Source organism: Streptopelia decaocto (assembly GCF_964273445.1).
Source record: "Streptopelia decaocto genome assembly, chromosome: 1".
Lineage (NCBI taxonomy): Eukaryota > Metazoa > Chordata > Aves > Columbiformes > Columbidae > Streptopelia > Streptopelia decaocto.
The window spans coordinates 169,527,355-169,549,222 of record NC_138663.1 but is presented as its reverse complement, the minus strand read 5'-3'; the positions used below and the strand labels follow the sequence as shown (position 1 = coordinate 169,549,222).

General features: G+C 37.6%; 2 protein-coding genes across 6 annotated transcripts in view; one reads left to right on the top strand and one right to left on the bottom strand.

Annotated features, from left to right (window-relative positions):
* The first annotated feature begins 72 nt into the window (after window positions 1-72).
* BORA (BORA aurora kinase A activator) overlaps window positions 73-21,868 on the top strand; it is a 22,955-nt gene continuing 1,159 nt past the window's right edge. The window contains exons 1-13 of one of the 5 annotated variants that reach the window (XM_082054226.1): window positions 73-161; window positions 993-1,163; window positions 1,942-2,048; window positions 5,864-5,909; window positions 7,441-7,522; window positions 8,184-8,249; window positions 9,044-9,100; window positions 10,441-10,658; window positions 12,108-12,261; window positions 13,261-13,844; window positions 14,257-14,388; window positions 15,890-16,067; window positions 19,846-21,864. In XM_082054226.1, coding sequence (XP_081910352.1) covers window positions 1,008-1,163; window positions 1,942-2,048; window positions 5,864-5,909; window positions 7,441-7,522; window positions 8,184-8,249; window positions 9,044-9,100; window positions 10,441-10,658; window positions 12,108-12,261; window positions 13,261-13,844; window positions 14,257-14,388; window positions 15,890-16,067; window positions 19,846-19,919 — 1,854 coding nt within the window. In that variant the 5' untranslated portion in view covers window positions 73-161; window positions 993-1,007 and the 3' untranslated portion in view covers window positions 19,920-21,864. Of the gene's footprint in view, window positions 162-992; window positions 1,164-1,941; window positions 2,049-5,863; window positions 5,910-7,440; window positions 7,523-8,183; window positions 8,250-9,043; window positions 9,101-10,440; window positions 10,659-12,107; window positions 12,262-13,260; window positions 13,845-14,256; window positions 14,389-15,889; window positions 16,068-16,575; window positions 18,208-19,845; window positions 21,865-21,868 lie in introns of those variants that run through there. The other 4 variants (XM_082054225.1, XM_082054224.1, XM_082054227.1 and 1 more) reach the window with 4 other exon arrangements.
* Window positions 18,333-21,868, bottom strand: part of DIS3 (DIS3 homolog, exosome endoribonuclease and 3'-5' exoribonuclease) — a 21,222-nt gene continuing 17,686 nt past the window's right edge. The window contains exon 21 of the mRNA XM_082054186.1: window positions 18,333-19,507. Coding sequence (XP_081910312.1) covers window positions 19,418-19,507 — 90 coding nt within the window. The 3' untranslated portion in view covers window positions 18,333-19,417. The remainder of the gene's footprint in view (window positions 19,508-21,868) is intronic.

Genomic DNA, 21,868 nt, shown 5'->3' with positions numbered 1-21,868 from the left:
CGATTGGCGCGTTCGAGACCGGCCGCTCCTTCCATTGGCCTGGCGGTGAAGACTGCGCGTCGTGATTGGGCAGAGTCCGGGAGAGGGCGTGGTTAGTTAAAGAGCCGCCCGGCGCGGCGGAGGCGGGAGTCGCGATCTGGTGTGAGCGGGCGCAGCGGCAGGTACCTGCTGCGCGGGGCGAGTGGCTCGGTCACACGGGCCTGTGCGTGGGGGCTGAGCGGGGGCATTTCCCCGGAGCTCCCGGCCCCTTCGCCGTCTCCGGGGCACGGCCTGAGGGGGGAACAGCAACCCTGCCGGCCCCTCTCCCCGCGTCCGTTGCGGGAGGGAGCTGTGGCGCCTCCCGGGGCGGCTTTGATTTATGGGCGTGGGGGTGCAACTTTAGCGCCCGAGCGAAGCGGGACTTGGCCGAGGCCGTTGTTACCCAGTGGCCGACAGGCCGCTTCCCGCCCCCGGCGTCAGCAGCCTCCGACCAGAACCTTCTGCGGTTGCCCGGTGCGGACGGGCTGCCGGCAGCCCCGGCCCGGCCCTGCGGTTCCCTCGGGGCTCGCTGCTGAGCTGGTGGGTAATGCGGGGCTGGGGGCACCCGGGACGATCGTCCCTTTGGTACCCACCGTCCAGTAACACCGCTGTATTTCTGAGCACTCACGTTGGGGATGTGAGCTGTCCTCCAGGAACCAATTTGGCCGTTTTGTTTCTTTTTTGTTCTTGTTTGTTGTGTTTTGTTTCTTTTTTTTTCTTTTTTCTTTTCTTTTTTAATTGCCTTTTCAGTGGCCTTTCTTATCTGCTTTTCATAGATTCTGTTTGTTAGCTACACGTATCAGTAGCTCCAAGCCAAAACTAACTTGGTTTTTCTTAGTCTTTTAAATGTTTCTGGCTCCTTAAGAATGATGTATCGTCTACTCCCGAAAGCTTCAAGGTGACCCTAAAAAGTCGAAATTATAATTTTCTTTTTTCCCCCTGCTCTGTGTTTCCTTTCCTTCTCTCTTTTCTAGGTATAGCTCAGTGTTATGGGTGATACAAAAGAAGCTAAAATGCAGATAACACCAGAAACTCCAGGACGAGTCACATTCCTGAATCCTTTCGAAAGTCCCAGTGATTATTATACTCTTCAGGAGCAGATTGTCTCCAGTCCTTCAGTCTTTAAATCAACAAAGTCCTCATCTGTAAGATCTAGTCTTCAGTTGTGTAACTATACAGATGTAATGTTAATGTTTTGAATTGCATTAAAGAGTGCATTTTGTTGAGCATACTTTATATACTAAGCCAAATAATTTTGGTGGCACTTGCTGTTTCTTCTGGAACAAAGCCAGTTCATACTTACATGCTAAGCAGGCTGCAAATAGAAGTTAATTGTACTTCTGTTTTTCAAATAGATATTTGAACAGTATTCTGTAATTGAGTGTTAAATAAAGGGGTGAAGCTCCATTATTTCTGAATTGGGTTTTGTCGGGAACTGTACTTGGCATTATGAGTGAGACTTCGAGTGATGCGTATGGGCTGGCCACTCCTAAGTCTTCTTGAAATGTGAGATGAAAGGAAGGCTGCTCTATTATTTTGATAACTTGGGTTAGATACAGACACGGGGTTTTTATGGAGCCATAATTTTGATTATAGAAATGTAGAAGCTATTATATTTTATTCAAAGTTCTATATCTTTAGTAGATCTGTCCTCAGAAACTGAGGAGAAATTGACACCTGAGTTCGTAAATATTAGCTCCCACTTTATATTATCTTGTAAATCATGGTAATACTGCTATCAGGAGAAAGAAGCCTGATTGACTTACTTTTTTTTTTTAAGTCTATCACTTCAACTCTTTTGATTGTTTTTGACAGAAACTATATGAAAGTTATGATTGTGTTGTTCCATTGAGATTTGTCCTGTGGTTTCATTTTTATCTTTTTAGACTAGCAAGCATTAAGATGTCCATTTATTTTTTTTAGACGCCAGGAAAATTTAGATGGTCTATTGATCAGCTGGCTCTAATAAATCCTGTGGAAATTGACTCAGAAGATGTTCGACGCCAAGCGATGTATTTGAGTCATGCCAGGTAACTTAACATCCGTTTTTATTCAGTTAACTTACCTTGAATACTAGAACACTCTTCTTTTGCTTTATTGACATCCCAACACCACATTAAAGATTTCTTATTCAAATCTTTTAATGTAGCTTTTTATGTGTCCCTGATGCGGGTACAGTACTTAGGTGAGGCTGCCACCGAGTCGCTCTTTGTTAATGTTAAGAACTACTGATCCACTGACTGCAGTGTGGAAGACTGCAGCCAGATAAAAGCAGTCAGTGGAAGCAAGAAAATGCCTTGCCAATGATCATTACCAAGCTGCCCCTCCTGCTCCTGGTTGCAACACAATCTTCCTGGAGTGTTCCATACTGAGACCAATGAAGTGTAAGCTTCTTTGGGACTCCAGCAGAAGGGTAGAGCTGGGAAAGCTGCCTAGGAAGTTTATTGAGGAGAGACTGAGAGTTCTGGGTCTGTTCAGCCTGGAGAAGAGAAGGCTGAGAGGGGATCTCATTGATGTTTATAAATATCTCAAGGATGGGTGTCAAGAGGATGAGACCAGACTCTTTTCAGTGGTGCCCAGTGGGTCTAATGGGCACAGTCTGAAGCACAGGAGGTTCCATCGGAATGTGAGGAAAAACTTTTCTACTTTGAGGGTTCCAGAGCACTGGAACAGGCTGCCCAGAGAGGCTGTGGCGTCTCCTTCCCCGGAGACATTCAAAACCCACCTGGACACATTCCTGTGTGATCTGCTCTCGGTGAACCTGCTTTAGCAGGTGGGTAGGACTAGATGATCTCCAGAGGTCCCTTCCAACCACAACCACTCTGTGAATGCCAGTCCTTCTTTTGAAAGGACTTAATGGGAAGGAGGGAAGAGCAGTAAGCTTGCTGTCTTTGAGGAGAAGGAGATTGCTAGTTACTTAAAATAATTTTGGGATCATGATCTTGTTCCTTTCTCTGAAAATAACTTCCATGGGGAAAACAAATAAGTAGAACAGGCTTGGTATTCATAGCTCACCTTGAGGGACAGACAGTTTTCGAATACAGAACAATGTGCCAGGTGAAGGTGGTTGAGGGAAGGCCACAAGTGGTGAATCCTGTAAACACTCCCCTACATTTCTCAGATGTGAACTTGCACAAAGAATTGCACTTTGTGTCACGAAGCATCGTAGTAACAGAATAACAAAACAGTCCTCCATCCTGTTTATGCCTATAGAGCTTTCAAGTCCTGTTAGTGAAATGAAACATGGATAAAGGGCTGGTTAGGACAAGAGGCCTCCCAATATTGTGAATTAGACCTCTTGTTCTTACTGTCTGACTGTACCTGCACCTCTTTTTGAACAGGAAGAAGTATAAGAAGGAATATTAATTTATTGCTACAGCAGAGATGCAGAGATGTAAGACAAAAAATAACAGTTTTCCGCTGTATCTGTGAATTACCGTGTCTTACTGTTGATAATATTTTTAACATCTTGTTGTTTCCTGGCCTTCCTCTAGCAACCAGCAGGTTTCAGACTCTTAATGTTTTTGATGTGTTACAAAGCTTTAAGCCATATGTTTTAGGGACTTGATTACATTGTTTCTGGAAGCCTATGAGGACAGACACAGACTAGCTTTAATTTAAATGACTTTTGTAACCGTTACAATGATGATCACTGGCATGACCTACAGATATAAATGTGGGTTGTCTTAGTGGGTCCTTTCAGTCTCCCACTGTTTCATACCCACTGTGATTTATTTTTTTAAATCATCTGCTATGACTTGAAAGTGGATAGTTTGTCTATGTGTAGATCTGCTGTCTCCATGCTTGCGTGTTTCAGTGTAGTACAGACTAAGGTGGTTACTTCCTGTGGCTGCAAACTGTACGTGGTTAAATGTGTGTAAATATATGTGCATGTATATAAGATTTTGTATGGCAACTGATTTTAATATACATTTTAAAATACTGCTTTATAGAATCTAAAGTGTCATAAATGCAGCTCTTATCGTTAAAAGATCCTGATAAGTGAGTTGAGTTTTTGAAGCCCATGTATAGTGTTACTACATACTATATACTCCATTTTAATAATGCTTGTTAACAAGTAATTTTCTCAATTAGTTGCAAAGACCAATAAGCATAAGAAATTTGGTATATAAATATTTCAAACTGTTAATTATCCATGATGTAGTGAAAACACTTGGGTAGCAGCATTGTGCAAAAGCTCATGAGCACTTTGCAAAGTCTAAGTGTGTATCACGTGTAGACTTAGTTTTGTGCAGTATTACTCTTTCCATAAACTGGGCACCATCTATGTGCTGTGTATTTATTGCACTGCTTATAAAATGATTAGAACTTCTTTCTGGCAGACTGTGTTAATGAAAAACAAGAAGTCTGTCCATAATTGAGCAGAGCTGCATTTTGCTGACACAACACAGTCTCATCCATAGACTTCCCTCTTTTTTTATTTCTCCAGGTAGAAATTGAATGTTTCTAAATTGGATGCTATGCTATTATATGTTAAGTCTTAAAAAAAAAAAATCTGTACTTCGTCTTGCATACTGTATCGTGGTTGCAAGTGCTCTGTTGCTTGAAGCTGCATACAGCACTGGCTTGTTCTTATTCTTGCTAATTATGTATGATGTTTTCACTTTGCTTTCCTGGAGTTACTCACTAAAGAAAAAACCTTCTGCACTAAGCAGGACTTTCTGTGGCAGCCAGTTCCCTGGTTCTCCTTTGGAATCTGGCTTATAAGAGATGCTTATTACTCTTGATCCACTATGTATGACTATATGATGATTATATGCTGTTTTTTGGTGCAATAACTGAATATTGTGTGAGTGTCTTCATAGAACTGTCATTTAGGCAGACAAAGTTGAAGATGGCATGTCCAAGTGTTTCCCATCTATTCAAAGCCTGATCACCATCAAAGAAAGGGCTGTGAGGGAAAGTTACTGTATGTATAGGAACATCTACGTGTGTTTGTGTAGCTAATTATATCTGTTATCTGACTGATTTCTAAAATTATTCAAGGGTAATTCAGGTATGCTAATAATGCATGAAAGTATTATGCAATTCGGCTAAGACAATGATGAATATTAATTGTAAAGTTTTTGGAGTTTATAAACTACATAGAAGTAACTAAAAGTGAGAATTGAAGGTTATTTAAAACATCATTTGAAGATGGTTAAAGTAACTACAATTAAAAAAAAAATAGGTTAAAAGCTGCATAAGGGAATGTGTTAATTTATTCAAACTGAAATATGGCATTGTATTCTGAACTGAAGAAAATATGACAGACTAGCTGTGTAAAAGGGAGAACCATGTTCTGGGAAAGAGGGCTGTGTCAGGAATTTAAACATGCAAACATTCTATGAATATCTTCCGTTGCCCTTTTGTTCCTTACAGCTCAGTGTTTTATTCTGCTTGATTTTATAGTGAGATTCTTTGTAAGCCTAATCTCATGGCAATTTTTATAGTAAAACCTATTTGTATGACAAATTCAACATAACTAAATGGATTATTTTTGAAAGTCAATTGTGACTGAGTTTTTGTTCAGATAAAAATGCTTGCTGGTACAAGGAGTACATAGAAGATTTGCAAATCTGTGGTTATAATGGAACAGATCTTTTTCAAAGGCACTGAAGTAACTGAGAAGTGCACTTATATTTCTAAATGTGTAGTATGAGATTATTGCACATAATAGTAAAAACGTCAAAAGATTTAGGGTTTAGTGCAATTTCATTTATAATGTTTCTCTTAATCATCTGTAAAAGATTAAAAGATTACACGGTTGGACTTTACTCTTTTTTTTTTTTATCCAATTATGTGACGGCTTTGATAATTGAGTTGTTTTTCATTTGTTACTTAGAATTGATAAGGAGACGGAAGACAGAAGGCAAAAAGCCATTGAGGAGGTAATAAAACTTTCAAGTATTGATTTGTTTTAGCTACATACCTACAGAAACCATCCATATCTATTATAGGATTTCAAAACCCCAGGAGCCTATTATGTTTTACAGGTCTGTAATAAAGTAATTCTTTGTCCTCATCCCTTGCGGTTGTAGTTGGAATCCACATGATCTTTTTCTTCCTATCTTTTTTCACACAACTGTAGGTCAAAATAGCATGTGGCTTGGCTAGTGGGAATGGAGCTGTAAGATAACTCTTATAAATAGTTAATTTAAGGTTAAAAATAATGATTATTTTGGGTTTTACCATAACTGTTAGTGGTAGGTAGCTTAGTTTCTGTTAAAAATATGGCAGAATTTGGGTGATTTGTTTGTTTGTTTCTTCCAAAGTCTGCTTGGTTGCAGGCAAGACTTTCTTCCAGTATCTTGTAATTCTTTCTATCCTTTTTTTTCATTTTATTTTTTACTATCCATTTATCTAGCAGAGAAGGAAAAGTGTTTCAAATCTCCACTATAGAAATCTTCAATGGAATTTCAATTTAAGGAAACAAAATAAAGGATCTGATAGGCAAGTCTTCCTTAGTGTTATTGGCCTTTTTATATTGTATCATGCTGTTATCAGTTTCTGTCTCTATAAACAAAATATATGTTTTATGATTCCATGTAGCTGACCTGCAGCTAAGATAATCTGTTCTAAATCTGCATTAAAAAGGATATTTCTTCTTTGTGAGGCATAAGCTAATGGATTATGCAGCGGAACAGCTTGAAACCACGTCTCTGATAAAATTATTCCTATAATAGTTGGGTGTTTCAGTCTGAGGTTTTTTTCATTTGCTTTGAGTCTTGCTTTTGTTGTGAGAACAGGATTTGCCGTGTACTACTTGAAGCTATGTAATAGTGTTGACCTCCTCAGTATCAGGCTGTTCTTGAGTGCAGCTGTGACAGCAGATACAGTTTCTGGTTCAGAGAAAAAAACTGAAGTGCCCATACTCATATGTGTTTCCCCAGTAACTGGTTTATCCAAATACACTAATAATATTGCAAAAAGCATTGGTTGTCCACTTCTTTTAATGTTACTGCGGTGTCTATTCAGCATTTCTGTGAAACAGCTCAGTTGTTAAAATACACAAATTTAACAAACTGAAATTTGAAGAGAGTTACGCTAAACTACTGTGCATGAGTATGGTAGAGACAATTCCATTTTTTAAATGAGTAATTAGTGTTAAATGAAACTGCTGTACAATTTTCACTCTTTAGAATTGAAAGATCTGAGGTGGTATGTGTCATAAAGAACATGGGGTGATCTTCAAATCAAATTGTTTTTCTTTAACCTCTCTGGGCCTGAAATAATGAAATATGTTTTGGGTGTAAGGGATGACTATAGGGTTGAGGGAAGGAAGAGTTAAAATTCTTAAAATATTGATCTGTGAGTAGCAAAAGGTATGACTTAAATTTTTCTTGTTCAGGGTACTAATCTAAATCTGAGAGTCTCCAATTTTTAAAAATGCTTAGGTGGTTTCTTTCTGTTGTACTCTAGTTTTTCACAAAAAGACTCATAGTTCCTTCTCCTTGGACTGAGCATCAAGGCAAGCAAGTTTCTCTGCTTAACTCAACCAAAAGTAAGTTGCTTTTGTGTGTCTGCCCAAAATTATCTAGCTTTTGGAGAAATTATTAAGTAGAAAATTCTTAAATAAGTGTTTGGGAATTTGTGCAAGATTTAGAAGAGGCTAAACTGTTAATGTTTTATCAAGGGATGCAGCTTCCTGAAAGCGTGGTTTTTAATTGTCAATTGTAAAATCACTGCTGCTTGGACAAAGAATGTAAGTCACAATCCTAGACCTGGCAAAGTGAGTCAGCGGTAAAAGAAAATGGCCTGATATGTTCGGTAGCTGTGTGAAAAGGGTGCAGTGGTGGATTCCTGTGTCTTCAAGTCCACACTGTGTTATCTTCTGGAAATGAGCTTTACTTGAACGCAGCCTGTTTGGCTAAGCATGAACTGGGTTTGTTTTAAATCTGTGTAATGTAGATGAGGCCGCAGGAGACAAAGATTTGGGCAAAGGTGATGCCCCATCAGTAAGCTTTTTTTTTTTTTTAAATAGAAAGGTGATGAAATTCTCTTAATCAGCTATAATGGTAATGATTCTTCAGTACTCCTTTCTAATCTGTTCTAAACTTTGATGCAAAAATTTTGTTTAGTTGCGTGAAATATTCTTACTGCTGCTAGATTTTAAAATTCTATGTGCAACACATGCTTGAATTCATGTTCTGTCTGTTTTACAGCCATAGATCTAAATACTATTTCTCCAATTGGAAGACAGCTAGCTTTGCAGCCTGGGAAGAGCAATGGTGGGTAACAGGCACTGTCTGAAATCACAGGCTTTCTCTGTAGCAAAGTAACCCATTTTTTAATTTCAAAGGGGAAAATTTTTTGTTAATATTCCTGTAGAAATATTTTTATAAGGTACCATGAATTTTAATATCAATTTCTCTGAGTAATTTCATTCTATTATACTCTTTCATATTATTTTCAGAGGTAAAAACAGAAGTCCTCCATAGACTGTAGAGTGTGTTTTTTCCAACTCAATGTGTGCACTTTTTCTGGATTAAAAAGTAAATATAAGCCTCAGGCTTATGGGTAAATTACAATGAATTCTGTTAGGTTATAGAATCTTGATTATTTTTTCTGCCAAATAAATAGTAGAAGTCTTAAGAGATCTTTCAAGCTATTTTATTTTAGATAAATACTGGTAGTGTTTTTCCCCAGGGTATTTTGATGATCTTTCTTCCATTTCCTTTTTAATCCTTCCTTTTTTCAGAGATCTTTCCCCTTATTTAAGAATGCATCTCAGGAGGCTTTTATGTTACATTCTTTGGTTTCTGGTGTGTGTGGTTTGTTTGTTTGTGTGTGTGTGTGGTTTGTGTTGTTGCTTGGTTGGTTTTTGGGTTTTATTTCTCTCTAGGCCCAAGTGTGCTGCCTATAGTATTTCCAAGCCAGAATCCTAGCTTTAATTAACACTTTTCCTTACTTCAACTCTAACTTAAATAGCTCAATTGCAATGCAATTTGAAAGTAAATTTTTGTTTCTATAGTTTTAGTAAAAGGTCACTGCAAGCTAATTTTGTTGGTTTTATTAATTGCAGCTGCTTGTCAGACAGTACTGTCTTTGCCAGTGGATTTTAATTTAGAGAAAATACTAGGTATGTCTTGTATTATATAAATTTAATTATGAACGTCTAAATAGAAAACTTGTGTTTGCCTTGTTTGCTATTTTTTTGTCTTATGAAATACTGAAAACCTAATCTATGAATATTTTAAGTAGGTGTTCTAAATACACAGTTACTGCATGTTACTTGGAACATCTGATTTAAATTATACAATTTGAGTGTAGACATAAAGATAAAAGAGGAGGAATATGGAGGACAATTGGAAATTGATTCACAATTCTGAATGCACAGAAGGTAGTCAGCAAAAGACACCCTCTGACTCTCGCAAATAAAGGAGTTACTTAGCCTAGAGGAGCTACTAGGCTTACAGATTGCTGGTCATGAGGCTTAGAGCCCAACCTTGCCTTGAATAAAGCAAAGCTCTGATTCTGAGCCTTTAATTTAACTGAAGCCACGGGGGGACTAGAAGTTGGGTAGTGGCAAAAAAAGTCGTGGCTGCTGAGCAGGAGACAAGAGTCCGAATGAACTGTCTGATTATAACTGCTTTATCAAGCAGTTGTTGCCAGTTTCTCAGGCAAGGGTATGGAAAGGCCTGTTCTTAACAGTTCAAATACGGGAATAGTGGGTGTAGCCAGCTCAGGTTTTTGGCTCCTTGCTCCTATCCCAGTACTGAAGTTCACAACCCTGACTGAGGGTCATCAAAATTAAACCAGTGAAATAGAACCGCATGTATTGTTTTCATGTTTCATCTAAAAAAATGCTTCCAGCAATGCAAAGTTTGTGAATTCATGAATGATTCCTTGTACAAGAAATAGCCAGTTAGAGCAAGAAACTAAATCTGTGAAGTCAGTGTATTTTAATGGGTCTTTGTGAACATCTGTATGCTTTGCTGCTCTAAACTGCTAACTGCTTTGACTTGTCTTCAAGTTGAATCTGGTTTGCCGTTAGGTGTATCACAATGACCACCAAAGCATATGGGAGACCTGAAAAAGGGTCTAGTTTTTGCTTGGGTAGTATAATAACCCCTTTTTCACCACTCAAATGTGAAGAATAATACACTTTTGGGAGAAGGCCAGTAAGTAGATGCTAAACAATATATATATATATATATTTTTTTTTTTATTATTTTTTTTTTTTTTAAATGCAGAGTTGGGTGTTAAAGGACAATAGGCGTAAATGGAACCTTAGTAGACAGAGTCAACTTTTTGTAATGATAACAAGTGATCTTTTGGGATAGGTGCCTAAATTGGATTAATTACTTGCTGTATTGGTAAATTGGATTAAATGTTTCAATTTAGTTACATATGTCTCCGTAGTGGGAGATATTTTTGTTTCTCGCATGCTTATTGGAAACTAATTCTCCCCATTTTTAGGTGAATATTTTAGAACTGATGAATTTGCAGATCAGTCTCAGGAAAATCTGAGCTCTTCATCACTCAGAAGAAAGCTGTTTTTAGAAGAAAATGGAAGTGTGGCTGAGTGTTTGTCTCCTTCTCTGCCTAGTCCATGCGGTACTCAACCACTCGGAGTGCTTTGTTCAATTGATATCTCTCCAGTCCGGTGCAGAAGTCCTCTGGAAACATCTAGTTCAGTGAGTACCCTGTTTTGGGGGCTGGATGGGATGTGAATTAGCTGGCACAAGAGTTCCTAAAGCAGGCTGTACTGATTGTGTCTTCTAAGACCTCACAAGATGAACAATCATGTTTTTAATAAGCTACAACTACTTTATGAGAGGGTAGGTATTAGACCAAAGGTGGGGATTTTTGTTTAAATTCCAAATTCAGAAAAAAAAAAGTCTAGAAAGGTTACTGACTTTTTATTATATCAAATTATTATGTTATGGTGCTATTCTTTCGTATAGACCAGGTGGTGAGGAGTAGTTATATTTATACAGTCCTAAAATTACATTTGGCCTTTTGAAGGCAACTGCCAGGCTGATGTGGCCCCCAGTGAGAATGAGTTTGAAGGTATAGAAGGAATTATGCTCTAATTTTATGTTATGAAAAGGAGGTAGGAATTGATACATATGCAAGACTTATGAAAAAATGGTTTGAATAAATACATTTTCAGCAAAATGTGCGTACAAAAAAAAGAGGCCTGTTTAAATCCATGAATTGCTGTCTAAAATACTACTTGATGTGAACAGGTGATACGATTATTTCCCTTATAGCTCGTGAACTCATGGTGGAAGAAATGACTTGTGGATCTTTGAATGCAGTGTTAAAAATGTTTGTGGTGTTTGTTTTTTTCTTTTTTTTGGGGGGGCTGTTTGTTTGTTTGTTTTCTGTTTTGTTTTTTTTTTTCTTTAGCTAGAGATTTCAGATAAATAGATATTTATTAGAACATAGAACATAATGTCTGTTTTTTAAATTAAACAAGATGAATCTTATTCCCTGGTGGACATAGCACAGCTAAACTGGTTTAGGTGATATGGTGCATGGAAAAAAGGTAACCCAGCAAGAGTGTGGCTTTACCTCGCTATGGTAACCTAGTAGAGAATTCCTACAACATAATTACACTGCCTGAAGTGACTTTTCCTTTTGTACCATACTCTTAAGCAAGATTACAACCACTATTTCTTTTTCTTAAGGAAAAGTATTTTGTCTTCTGCTGAGTTAAATAATTCAGGTAGTAGGGATTCAATTAAAATATAAATAGTGGCTGGCTTTCATCTGCATTGTTATGAATAAGAAACTGAGATTAAATACTTTATACACAGATCGCATGAATTCCCTGTTTAGGCTTTTCATAGTTCTTAAATATAATTGATATTATGGTTTTAGTTGGTATTACATGACAGTGTGAGTCCATTGCTCTTTTCCTGTGTGGAGGCTTAAAGTCCAAGTGAAGAGTTGCAACTGGTGTAGTTAAGCTGAACTAATGACAGAGGTGGTTATTGTGCAGTTGTACAGGACTAATTTTTCTCAGTGCTGCCATATTAAGCTTTTTTTTTTTTAATTAGAACGCTTTTTATATATACATATTAGCCAAAGTTTACGTTATGAAAATATGTCGTGTTTGTGTGTTTTTTTTACTGAAGGGTCAGTTTTCCTCTAGTCCTATTCGGGGAGGTGCAAGGACTTACAGTCTGGGAAGTATAACCAGTCCCACGTTTCCAGAGGGGTCTCCTGCACATAATGGTTCTCCTACATTTTCACCAATTGCTTTTCACATAAGAAAGACACCACTGTCAGGTATGGTTTAATTGGTTTAATTTTAATTGTCTTGATTTATATATTTTGATTATTATAACTGATGCGTTCATACTGGAACTTCTTTTTGTTCGGAGACATGTTCCTGTGCTTGGCAGACCAGCAGTCTCCTCCTATATGACACGCTATTTAGCAGTGAAATATCTTAATGATGTGAAACAGTGAACTGTACCTGCTTGTGAAAAATCAACTAGGGAAAATGTTATAGAAAAGGAATTGAGACCTAATAAAAATGAAAATAAATTTAAAGGATTAATCTAGTGTGAGGAAGGGGCTTTAAAGCCATATGCCTGAACTAAGGCTACGATTTTGGTTTAGTTTAAACTGAAGCATTTTAATTGGACAAAGGCTGTTTAGCTTGAGTTTTCAAATCATGTGATCATCAAGATTACTTGAAAGAAAACAGACTAGTGAAGAAGTCATGAACATCTTGTGTCCTTCTTGCTCTAGAAAATGTCAGTATTTCGTGTTTCATCCATTGCCTGGAAGGACTTAACACCACATTTATACATGACTCTGCTCTGATGAGCCTTGTGGTGTTTCAGCACTGTTATATATGGAGATTGCATAAGTTTGATTTTCTTCAATATTTTGTTGCTACCCCAGATTTTTTTAAATGCCTATAGAATACTTGTAATAATTTTTCTGAAGAAAGCTGCAGAACCAGCCGTCACATATTTTTCCTGTGAACAGTGTGTTGTATTGCCATTTGAAAATGCAAGGCCTCTGTATACAACAAATTATGTCATAGGAAACAAATTTGGTGGTAAAATCGGGATAAAAGCTTGCCTTTACCGTGATAGTTTACATGCAGTTTAAACTCCCCTTTGGAGTTGGGAGGCTATGCTCAGTGAAATACCACATAGCTCGCTATGATTATTTGAAGAACTGTAAGGTTTTGAGGATGATGACTTTAACTCCATCTGATATATGATAGAGTAACTTTGTTCTTGTTTGTTTGTTTGTTCCTTCTGTGAGCAGACCAAAGAAAACTTACGTTTTGTTCTCCAGATATTCCGTCGTCCTCAAATAGAATGACACCTCCAAGTACAATAAGTCCTTATATAGATGGTTGTTCTCCTATTAAAAATTGTTCTCCTATGAGACTTGGAGCATGTAGGGGAACTGCCCAGTATCAGACTTCTGTCATTAGAATACCAATTGCAGTTGAAAATCGTGGTGAGGATGAGGGAGACAAGGAAAATGCTTCTCCAGCAGAAGAGAATGGAATAAACTTACATCAGCAAGACAGTGAAGCGTTTGCACATGGTACACACCTCGTTGTAGCAACTGTGTCTATTGCATCAGATCACTCGGAAGCTTGTCGTCAAAGGTTGTCCTCATTTCAGGACATGGAAGGCTCAAAGGAAAATAACACTGTAGATATGGCTGATGCAGCTGAAGTGTCAGAGGAAAACACTTGGATAAAAGAAACAATTGGCAATAGCAACACACCAATGACCAGCTTTATGACAGGGATTACCTTCAGTATTGAAAACTCCCGTATGTGCATGTCACCCCTTGCAGAGAGCAGCGTAATTCCTTGTGACAACAGTAGTATTCAGGTAAAAATAAAAATCCCTTTATGCTTCTCTGTAAAACTGAGCTCAACATACGAACTTTTAGCATGTATACCATTCTGGGAGGAACTACCTGGGGTTTTTTTACTGAATGGGGCGTGCAAGTTGTATTGTGATTTTTATTCCTTCCCCCTCATCCCCTTTTTCCTCTCTCAGTAGAGTCAGCATAGCAATTATAAATGATTTGTGTGTTACTATGTACAGTAACACATTTAAGTTAATCCAAACTAATTCTGAGAGACCCTTTTACAGTTTGCTTTTGTTATTAACTGATGGTAGCTCGTTTGCTGGATTAAGTTCTGTTAATCAAATGCCAGTCCTATCAGGTATGAGAATCTAAGGAGTTGACCTGTGATAAATTGCAGTACATTTTTAAAGCCCTACTTCTTGATTTCAGGTGGACAGTGGTTATAATACACAGACTTGTGGAAGCAGCATTATGGATACTGTGGGGGCTGAAAACAGTTGCCGAGAAAATGATGCGAATACCAACGTGTTCCATAATAAATCTCAGCTTCTTAGAACAAAGGTAGGAATTAAATTGTGATGCAAATTGATGATAGGCTTCTCATCTAAAGCATCCATGCCCTATTTTATTCAGTTTCAGGGAGCCTGAGTGAGGAGAGAGACTGTCAGGTGATAATAGAGAGCATGTTATGTAGCAGCATTTCAAGTATTGCGTTGAAAACAAGGAATGAATACAGGACAAATACTGTAAGCTGGCAACAAAAGCAATGTGTTCCATGACAAAGGGAGTTTCAGAGGAAACTGAAATACTTGCATGAAAGGCTGTGAGGGGCTGCTCATGGCTCCTGAAGTAGTCTGTCTTTTATTTTTGTTTCTGTTGTTCTTGCTCTTTTTTTCTTTGCTAAGTTTTAAAATGTGTGCTTGTAGAGAAGCATGTTTTTGGGGAAAAATTGATCACCACTTCTTTTCATAAACTAGCCTCACATTTCTTAGACCGTACCTGGCATGCTGATTTGGTGGTGAACTTTCTGCTTGGGTAGAGTCTTTTGGTTACAAGCCCTTTGATGACCCATCATAAAAAGAAAACAACAAAACTGCAAAAGACAATACATATCTAGCAAGGCTCCCAAGCTCTTAATCTTGTGAGAGATGGGAAGGAGTTCTGCTTCTTCCAGACAATGGGAAGAAAGCCTAGTTTATTTGGAGGAGAGAGCAAAAATCATCTCGTCTAACTGAGTAATTATGGTCTTACCACCTTATAAATGTAGTAGTTTATCTAGTCTACTACTTGTGTTGTTTACAGTCTTTGAAGGGGGGAGGTTACTGACAAGTAAGTAGTACCAGATTTAAAAAGTCTGAAGCCTGTTCAGCCCTGACTTCACTTCTGTATCTGACATGCTAACAGCTGCCTCTGTGCCAAGGTGAAGAGCAGACTGATGGTGACATCAAAGTTCCAACTCTGTTCATTTGAGATTGGTATAACTGTGCCCCTACAGAGGAATAGATGGATGTTTTATCTTTAACGTCTAGAAATACCCATCTACTCCGAGGTCTTGCCCCAGTTGCCCTGTTGGGTGTGGATTATACATGCAAATGTTTTCATCAGAGTTAATTATCTAATATCAAACCTGCCCTAGAGATTCACCAATGTCATGCAGCTGTTTCTTCCCACTACTCTATTTTGATTGCTAGATCCCAACTAAGCCAAATTTTGCATTTTGGATTATGATTTAAGTGTGGAGGCATGAAGTACTTCATGCAACCCTCACAATGGAGAACCCACAGAAAATGGAAAGACAAAAGCACAGACATAACTTGCAGAAAGGATCCACTCTGGCTCATTCGGAGCATGTGTGCTCTGAAAATATGTTCTTGCTGACAGCACATTTCAAAGATCTGTGCAGGGACAACATTGTATTTCTTTTTCATTTCAGAAGGGAAGATATGAGAGGCTAAGGTCCTAATTGTAACTTGAAATGCTCAGATAGTAAGTTTGGGTCTTGTTTCTTTTTGGAAAATTTTGTGAAAATGGTTTTAAAATTAACTTTTCCTTATTCACCTAGGAGTGTTCTGTTTTAAACCATAAGGACAATCAGTTGCTGAGAGCAAAATCTCCAGAGAAGCAATCGTGTTTCCAAAAAGCAAAAACACGTAGTACAGCATTTGGTCAAAATGCAACTTGCAACATTTCTGCCTGGAAACATAAAAATGAAAATCAAGTTCAGGGATTTCACAAAAATGGTATGTAGTTGTCTGACGGAGGACTGCAGCTGTGTTGTCTAATAAATGTTTACATATATGACCTCAGTTACCTGGATTATACATACCATTTTGATTTTTTTTTAATGCAAATGCAATAAATTTTCTGCTACATTATTAAGGGACTTTTTAAATAATGTGGGGTTTTCAGGTCTTATTAACAAATTTATTGGTATCCTTAAGTGATTCTTTTGAAAATTAAGGCAGCTAACCTTGGTGCAAAGAAACCATAGTGTTTTTTCAGAATTCTGTTCCTTCTGTGCAGATTCCATGAGGAGACTTATTTTCAAAGTTTGGCTATAACTTCAAGAGGAATATTTTAGGAAGACTGGGCAAACCTAGGGCAACTTGCATAGGACCTAATTAACTGCAAACACACCTACATTTTAACACACAATTCCTAAAGGCATGAGGGAAATTTTTCTTTGTGGGGGAGGAAAGAAAGGAAAGGAGCATTAGTTTTGATTTCGATTGCTTTTCCCCTGATCAGATTTATCGCGCTGCTTCAGGAAAATTAGCACTGGTACCAACAAAGACCAGAAGAGAACTGTTGGGGGTGTGATGAGAACAGGGCCGGGGAATGAGGATTGGGGTGAGTGTCTGTCAGTATCAGTCTGAAGTGACAGTGATGAAATTCAGCTGTGACTTTCACAAGAAAACCAGAGGGTTCCAGAAATGTGTCCCTGGAATACGTGTATGATTTATAGTAGACTGCAAACTGTTAAAATTGAGTGCTTTGATTTTAATACCAGGTTAGTACTTTTAATTAAGTTATCCTTGTGAACAGCTGAACGAAAACTCCATTCCATTTATGGAAATTATGGGCTTTTCCACAATTTAAAAGACGAATTTCATTCTCTAAGTAAAAACCTGTGCGTCAGCAAAAGCCTTTTAGCAATTTTTTGATCAGTTTTTTCCTTGGTTTGACAGAAATCTTTTATTAGGGAAACTGAATCTCTTCCTCCTAAACAAGCAGTTCTTACTCTTAAAACCGCTCATCAGTCAGTTAGCGTTACCACATACTTAAGAAGGATGTACTATTGGTTTTAGTTTTCACATTGCAAAAATAATAATAAAAAACCCTTCAGATTTCTAATGAGGAAACATGACATACATTATTTTTACTTCATAACAATTTAATCAGTCTTTCTGTTACACATCTGATTGACAGTAATTGAACCTAACATCCTCAATTATCTGTTTCATGATCTCTAAACAGTGCCCTACTAAATGCTGGAAATGCACTGAATTGGTAACTTCTAGGGGATTAATTTTGTTACAGAATGAATTTAGACTTCTGGAAAAAAAAAATTATTGAATAGGGCATTCAAAATGGTCTTGGCTTTAGTTGATACAGTTTGTAGCTCAAAAGCAAGCCCCAAGTTGTCTGAGATTTAAAAGTTAGTTATGACCGTGCATATTTTCTGATTCTCATGTAATTCTTTTTAACAATAATCAATTGAGAGGGTGACTTTCAGATTTCTGGACTGTTCAAAGATTAATTTTTGCAAGTGTGATAACTAAAAATAGTACTAATGTTAATGTAAAGGGCAAGATGATAGAGTTGTCCAAACTGTGGTCTGTTTCCGCAATATTTGGCATATGTATAATTAAGATTTGGTTTTATTTTTTAATATCTGATTCTTTATAGTGGTATATTCAATGATCAGAAGCTTTCAAAGTATTCACGAATAAAAAAAGAGCAATCACTAAAATATTTAATTGCATCCTGTATAAGTATTTTGTTATAGGTAAGGGAAAAGTAACAGCAGAAATGGGTGAACATGAGAATTATGGATACCCCCCAAAGAAATTGCTGGTATTTTCTGTCCTGTTTTTTACAGTTTTCAGTTAAATTGAAATTATTTATTTTATGAAAACATGCATATTTTTATGTTTGTGTAATTGCTTTGTAGAGGAAACCTATTTTGCAAATTATTGTGAGAGTCATTTGACCATTCTATTTCTGTAGTTGTACTTAATGCATTGGTTGGCACACGTTGCACAAAACGGTCATTGTTTACATTAAATTAATTTCAGTAGTTTTAATGAGAGTCCTTTAACGTGCATAATTGTAAATTGAGTAGTGAAACAGAATAAAGACATCTCTTTCTTACCTAGACTGTATTATTTTCTTTGCTATAGTTTGCAACATCTTTTGTCTGACTGGAGCCTGTAACAGGCGTATGCCTGTATTGTTTGGGTGGGGGACCCTGGGGAACAAAGTAAGATCAGGCAGGGAGCCTGGCAAGCTTTTGCTCTCATACAGTTAAAAAACGGTTCCAGTTACTCTATTATTTGATGCTGAATTAAAAGGGCAGTAACAGTTATAGATCCAGAACCCTGCACATCCTTCTTGAAAAGAGGTTTTTAAAGTTTCTGAATAGGCCTTTTAGAGTAGTGGTGACAGATTAAAACATCAATCAGTTAAACATGTTGTCTCCTTTTGCTGTCTTGTAAGTATGTACTTGATAAATGTGATCCAATCATTTACAATGACAGCACACAGCAAGTCAAGTCAATATTGCTAAGTGACAGTCATGTCCTGATCAACTGTGACCCAGTGATTACCCAAGGATGTAGCTTGACTGTAACAATGCAATTCAAGGCAAAAAATGTTTGTGGTCTTTTTGAGAATTCTAACTCCCCAGCTTCATGAGCACAAGCAGTAATAACAGATCACTGCAAAACTTGACTTGTAGTTACTTGTGGATTTTTGTGTAATACATTATAATTGATCGCTTCCATCCTTTTTTTTTAAAGCAGTTCATCAGAGGCTAAGCAACAATTTTAAATTGCTTTAAGGCAGGCTAATGTACTTTTCTGGTATAGTTTCTTTACATCATGTGCATATATACACACAATCTGGTGTGGGAGAGAACTTTTCCAGAAGGAAGCGCAAGTCTGTAGAATTTATTTCTCAAGAGTAAATTCTGTTAGTGCTTAGGACCAGTAACTAGCACAATTACCTCTTTTAGTTCTGAGGTGCTAAAGAGAATGGACTGAAGACTGAAAAGACTGACTTTTGTCAGGCTCTGGAATGGCCTTAAGGCTGTTTTAAAAAAAAATAATGTATTACAACTACTTCTTCACTTTGCAGAAACATTTATTTTCACCCACGAGACAAAACCGTAGACATAAACTGCGTTTTAAAACTATTGTTCTCCTGCTTACATATATTCATAAAAGTGTGGTTTTTTTAAAAAAAAGGCCAGTTTTACAAATTATTAAAATGTGTATTTAAAAGTAAACAATCTGTTTCTAGCATTTCACCCATAGGGAAAAATAGTAAAAACAAATAACCATGACTTCCTGTAAACTTTAATATCCAGCTATTTTTGTAGCTTCTTTTTCTTTTTCTCTGGTTCATTCTTGCTGCTTATCTCTGTAGACAGATTTGCAGGCACATCATTTCCTAGTATCTACAGTAAGAAAAGAATTAGAAGTCAGAACACTTTTAACTCGATTTTAGTTTATACTATTCTGATAAAACTTTAGTTTACTTGTACAGGACTTTTTACAAACACTGTATCCCCTTCAGAAAATTGATAGTGGTCATCTAAACAAGAGTTTAGATCAAGTAAAACCTGGAAAAAGATGAAATACAAGCAGCAGAACCTCTCTTAAGTATATGGTCAGCAGTTCCTTATACATGACACATTCTCAGTTGTTTGCTGTGCCTTAACAAGGCATGGGGTATGAGTGGAAGAGGTCAGCAGGGGTCTTAAACCTAACAGTTTCCATTTTGCCTTTAAAACAGTCACCACTGCAGTGTTTTCTGAAGAGCTGTTCCTGTCAAGCAGGCAAATGGCCATGGCTGATGACAGGAGGTAGCAGGCACCTCAGAAGCTTGATGGCAGGAAGCTGATCACTATGATTTTAATACCAGGTTATACATTATGTGAAAGCGACAACAGCATATACTGGTGGAAGTCATTTAACTGCATTAGAGTAACACAGGCTCCTACACTGGAATACAACCCACTGCCATCAGCAGAAGGCTGGTTTTGGTCAGCTAATGATGGTGGCAGTAACTATGACCTGCTGAGGAGTATCAGGGGCTGTAAGAACAAATAACATGGTAACAATAAATTACCTTCAATGAGTTAATGTCACAAGAAGGCAGAGTCTGGGGTTCTAGGTGGAAGAAATGCCTGTTTCTTGGCGCAACGAGTCAGAGAACCCATAAAAAGGGAGAAGCAACTCTTGCCTGGGGAACTGCTTAAGAGGTTGCCCACAGACCCAACCCCGTAATACTGATTTTTAGTGTACGTGCATCACCATGGTAGAAGAAAAAACCCAAGCCTTAAAATGCATTACATGAGCAAGAATAAGGAATTTAAAAATAGTACTAGACTCAGAATAAAAACATCATTTATCAACAGAATTTCAAGGAACAGTTAAAAAAAGTCAGCAGAACAAGACTATCTACTGAACACAAAGACATGGATCTCTGGGTGAGACAGTATTCAAGTTGTAAATTGCTGGAAGCTTTGAATAGATAGAAAGGGAATGACCACTGTATGTGCATCTTACTCCTATACTCATTCCTCACCAGCAAGGAGGACAAAAACTGATGGTTAGGGTGACAGTATTTTGCATTAACCAGTAGAGCCATTCCTGTATCAAGGGATAATCTAAAATTAAGGGATTATCTAAAATTACTTGCTTCATTGTAGAGCAAGGACCTTCACAGAAATTAGTACAAGAAGCAGAAGGGAGGGAAAATATTATCAGCTGGCATTGGCCATATTTTGTGTCTATTTTCAAGGAACAAAGTGTGTCCCTTGGGGCCTGGAGTCATTGCAACAGGAGTGTTCCTGAGTTACGCCCACAACAGCAGCTCTGACAAACAAACTCTAGTTGGTGAGCACAAGCAGCAGGCAGCTCAGCATGTTAATGCACAGCAGGGCACAAGGCTTCTTTCTGCTACAGATTTCATTATCTACTCTCACTCTTTGAAATCACGAAGACTGCCTTCAACTCAAGTTAGTACAAAATATTTACACGTGTTGGGAAACAGATGATTCCTCAGAAAAAAAGAAATAATGATGTTTGACTACATAAACAAGGACTTTTTGCTTATTTTGGCTTTTTCTTTTTTCTCCATCATTACGGATAATCACCACAACCATCTGTTTACCAAAAAAGTCACATGTAACACTGAAAGGACACAATCTTGTAATGGTAGGCAAAGCACTCAGCAAGCCTGAGGTGTGTGTGACACCATGTGAAAACCCAAGTGGCCCAGATGCACTAAGCAGCTAGAATTGAAAAATCTTGACTAGACACAGTTATTATGTTATTACAGTTCTTATAACATTATTAAGAGAGAATTTTTATATTGTGGAAGTTGTAAGAAAGGACTGTCATTTACAGGCAGCAATTATACAGCGTTTCTTTCTGAGCCACCCATTACAATTACACCATCATTTACTGGAGCAAAAAGATCCCACCGAGTTTTGGCAGATTTTCAAAAGGGAGATTTGATTATAGAACCGTGAAATTCAAAAGTCATTACCTTCAGCAGATCATCATCTTTCCCATCAGTGGAAATATCCCTAATGGGCCCAGAAGGGAATTTTAATTTAGAGCCCTTTATTCTTTTCAACAGTCAGTGAACGCAGATCCATGTTTTATTGAGAATAGATATGAAGCAATAGCTACAATCTGCTGCTAAATGATTTTTTTCTTCCAGGTTAAATTTCAATTTTACCATCTGCTGAATTTTTCAAGATTACTGAAGGGTAATATGATTCTAAGAATCATAAATCTTGTGCCTT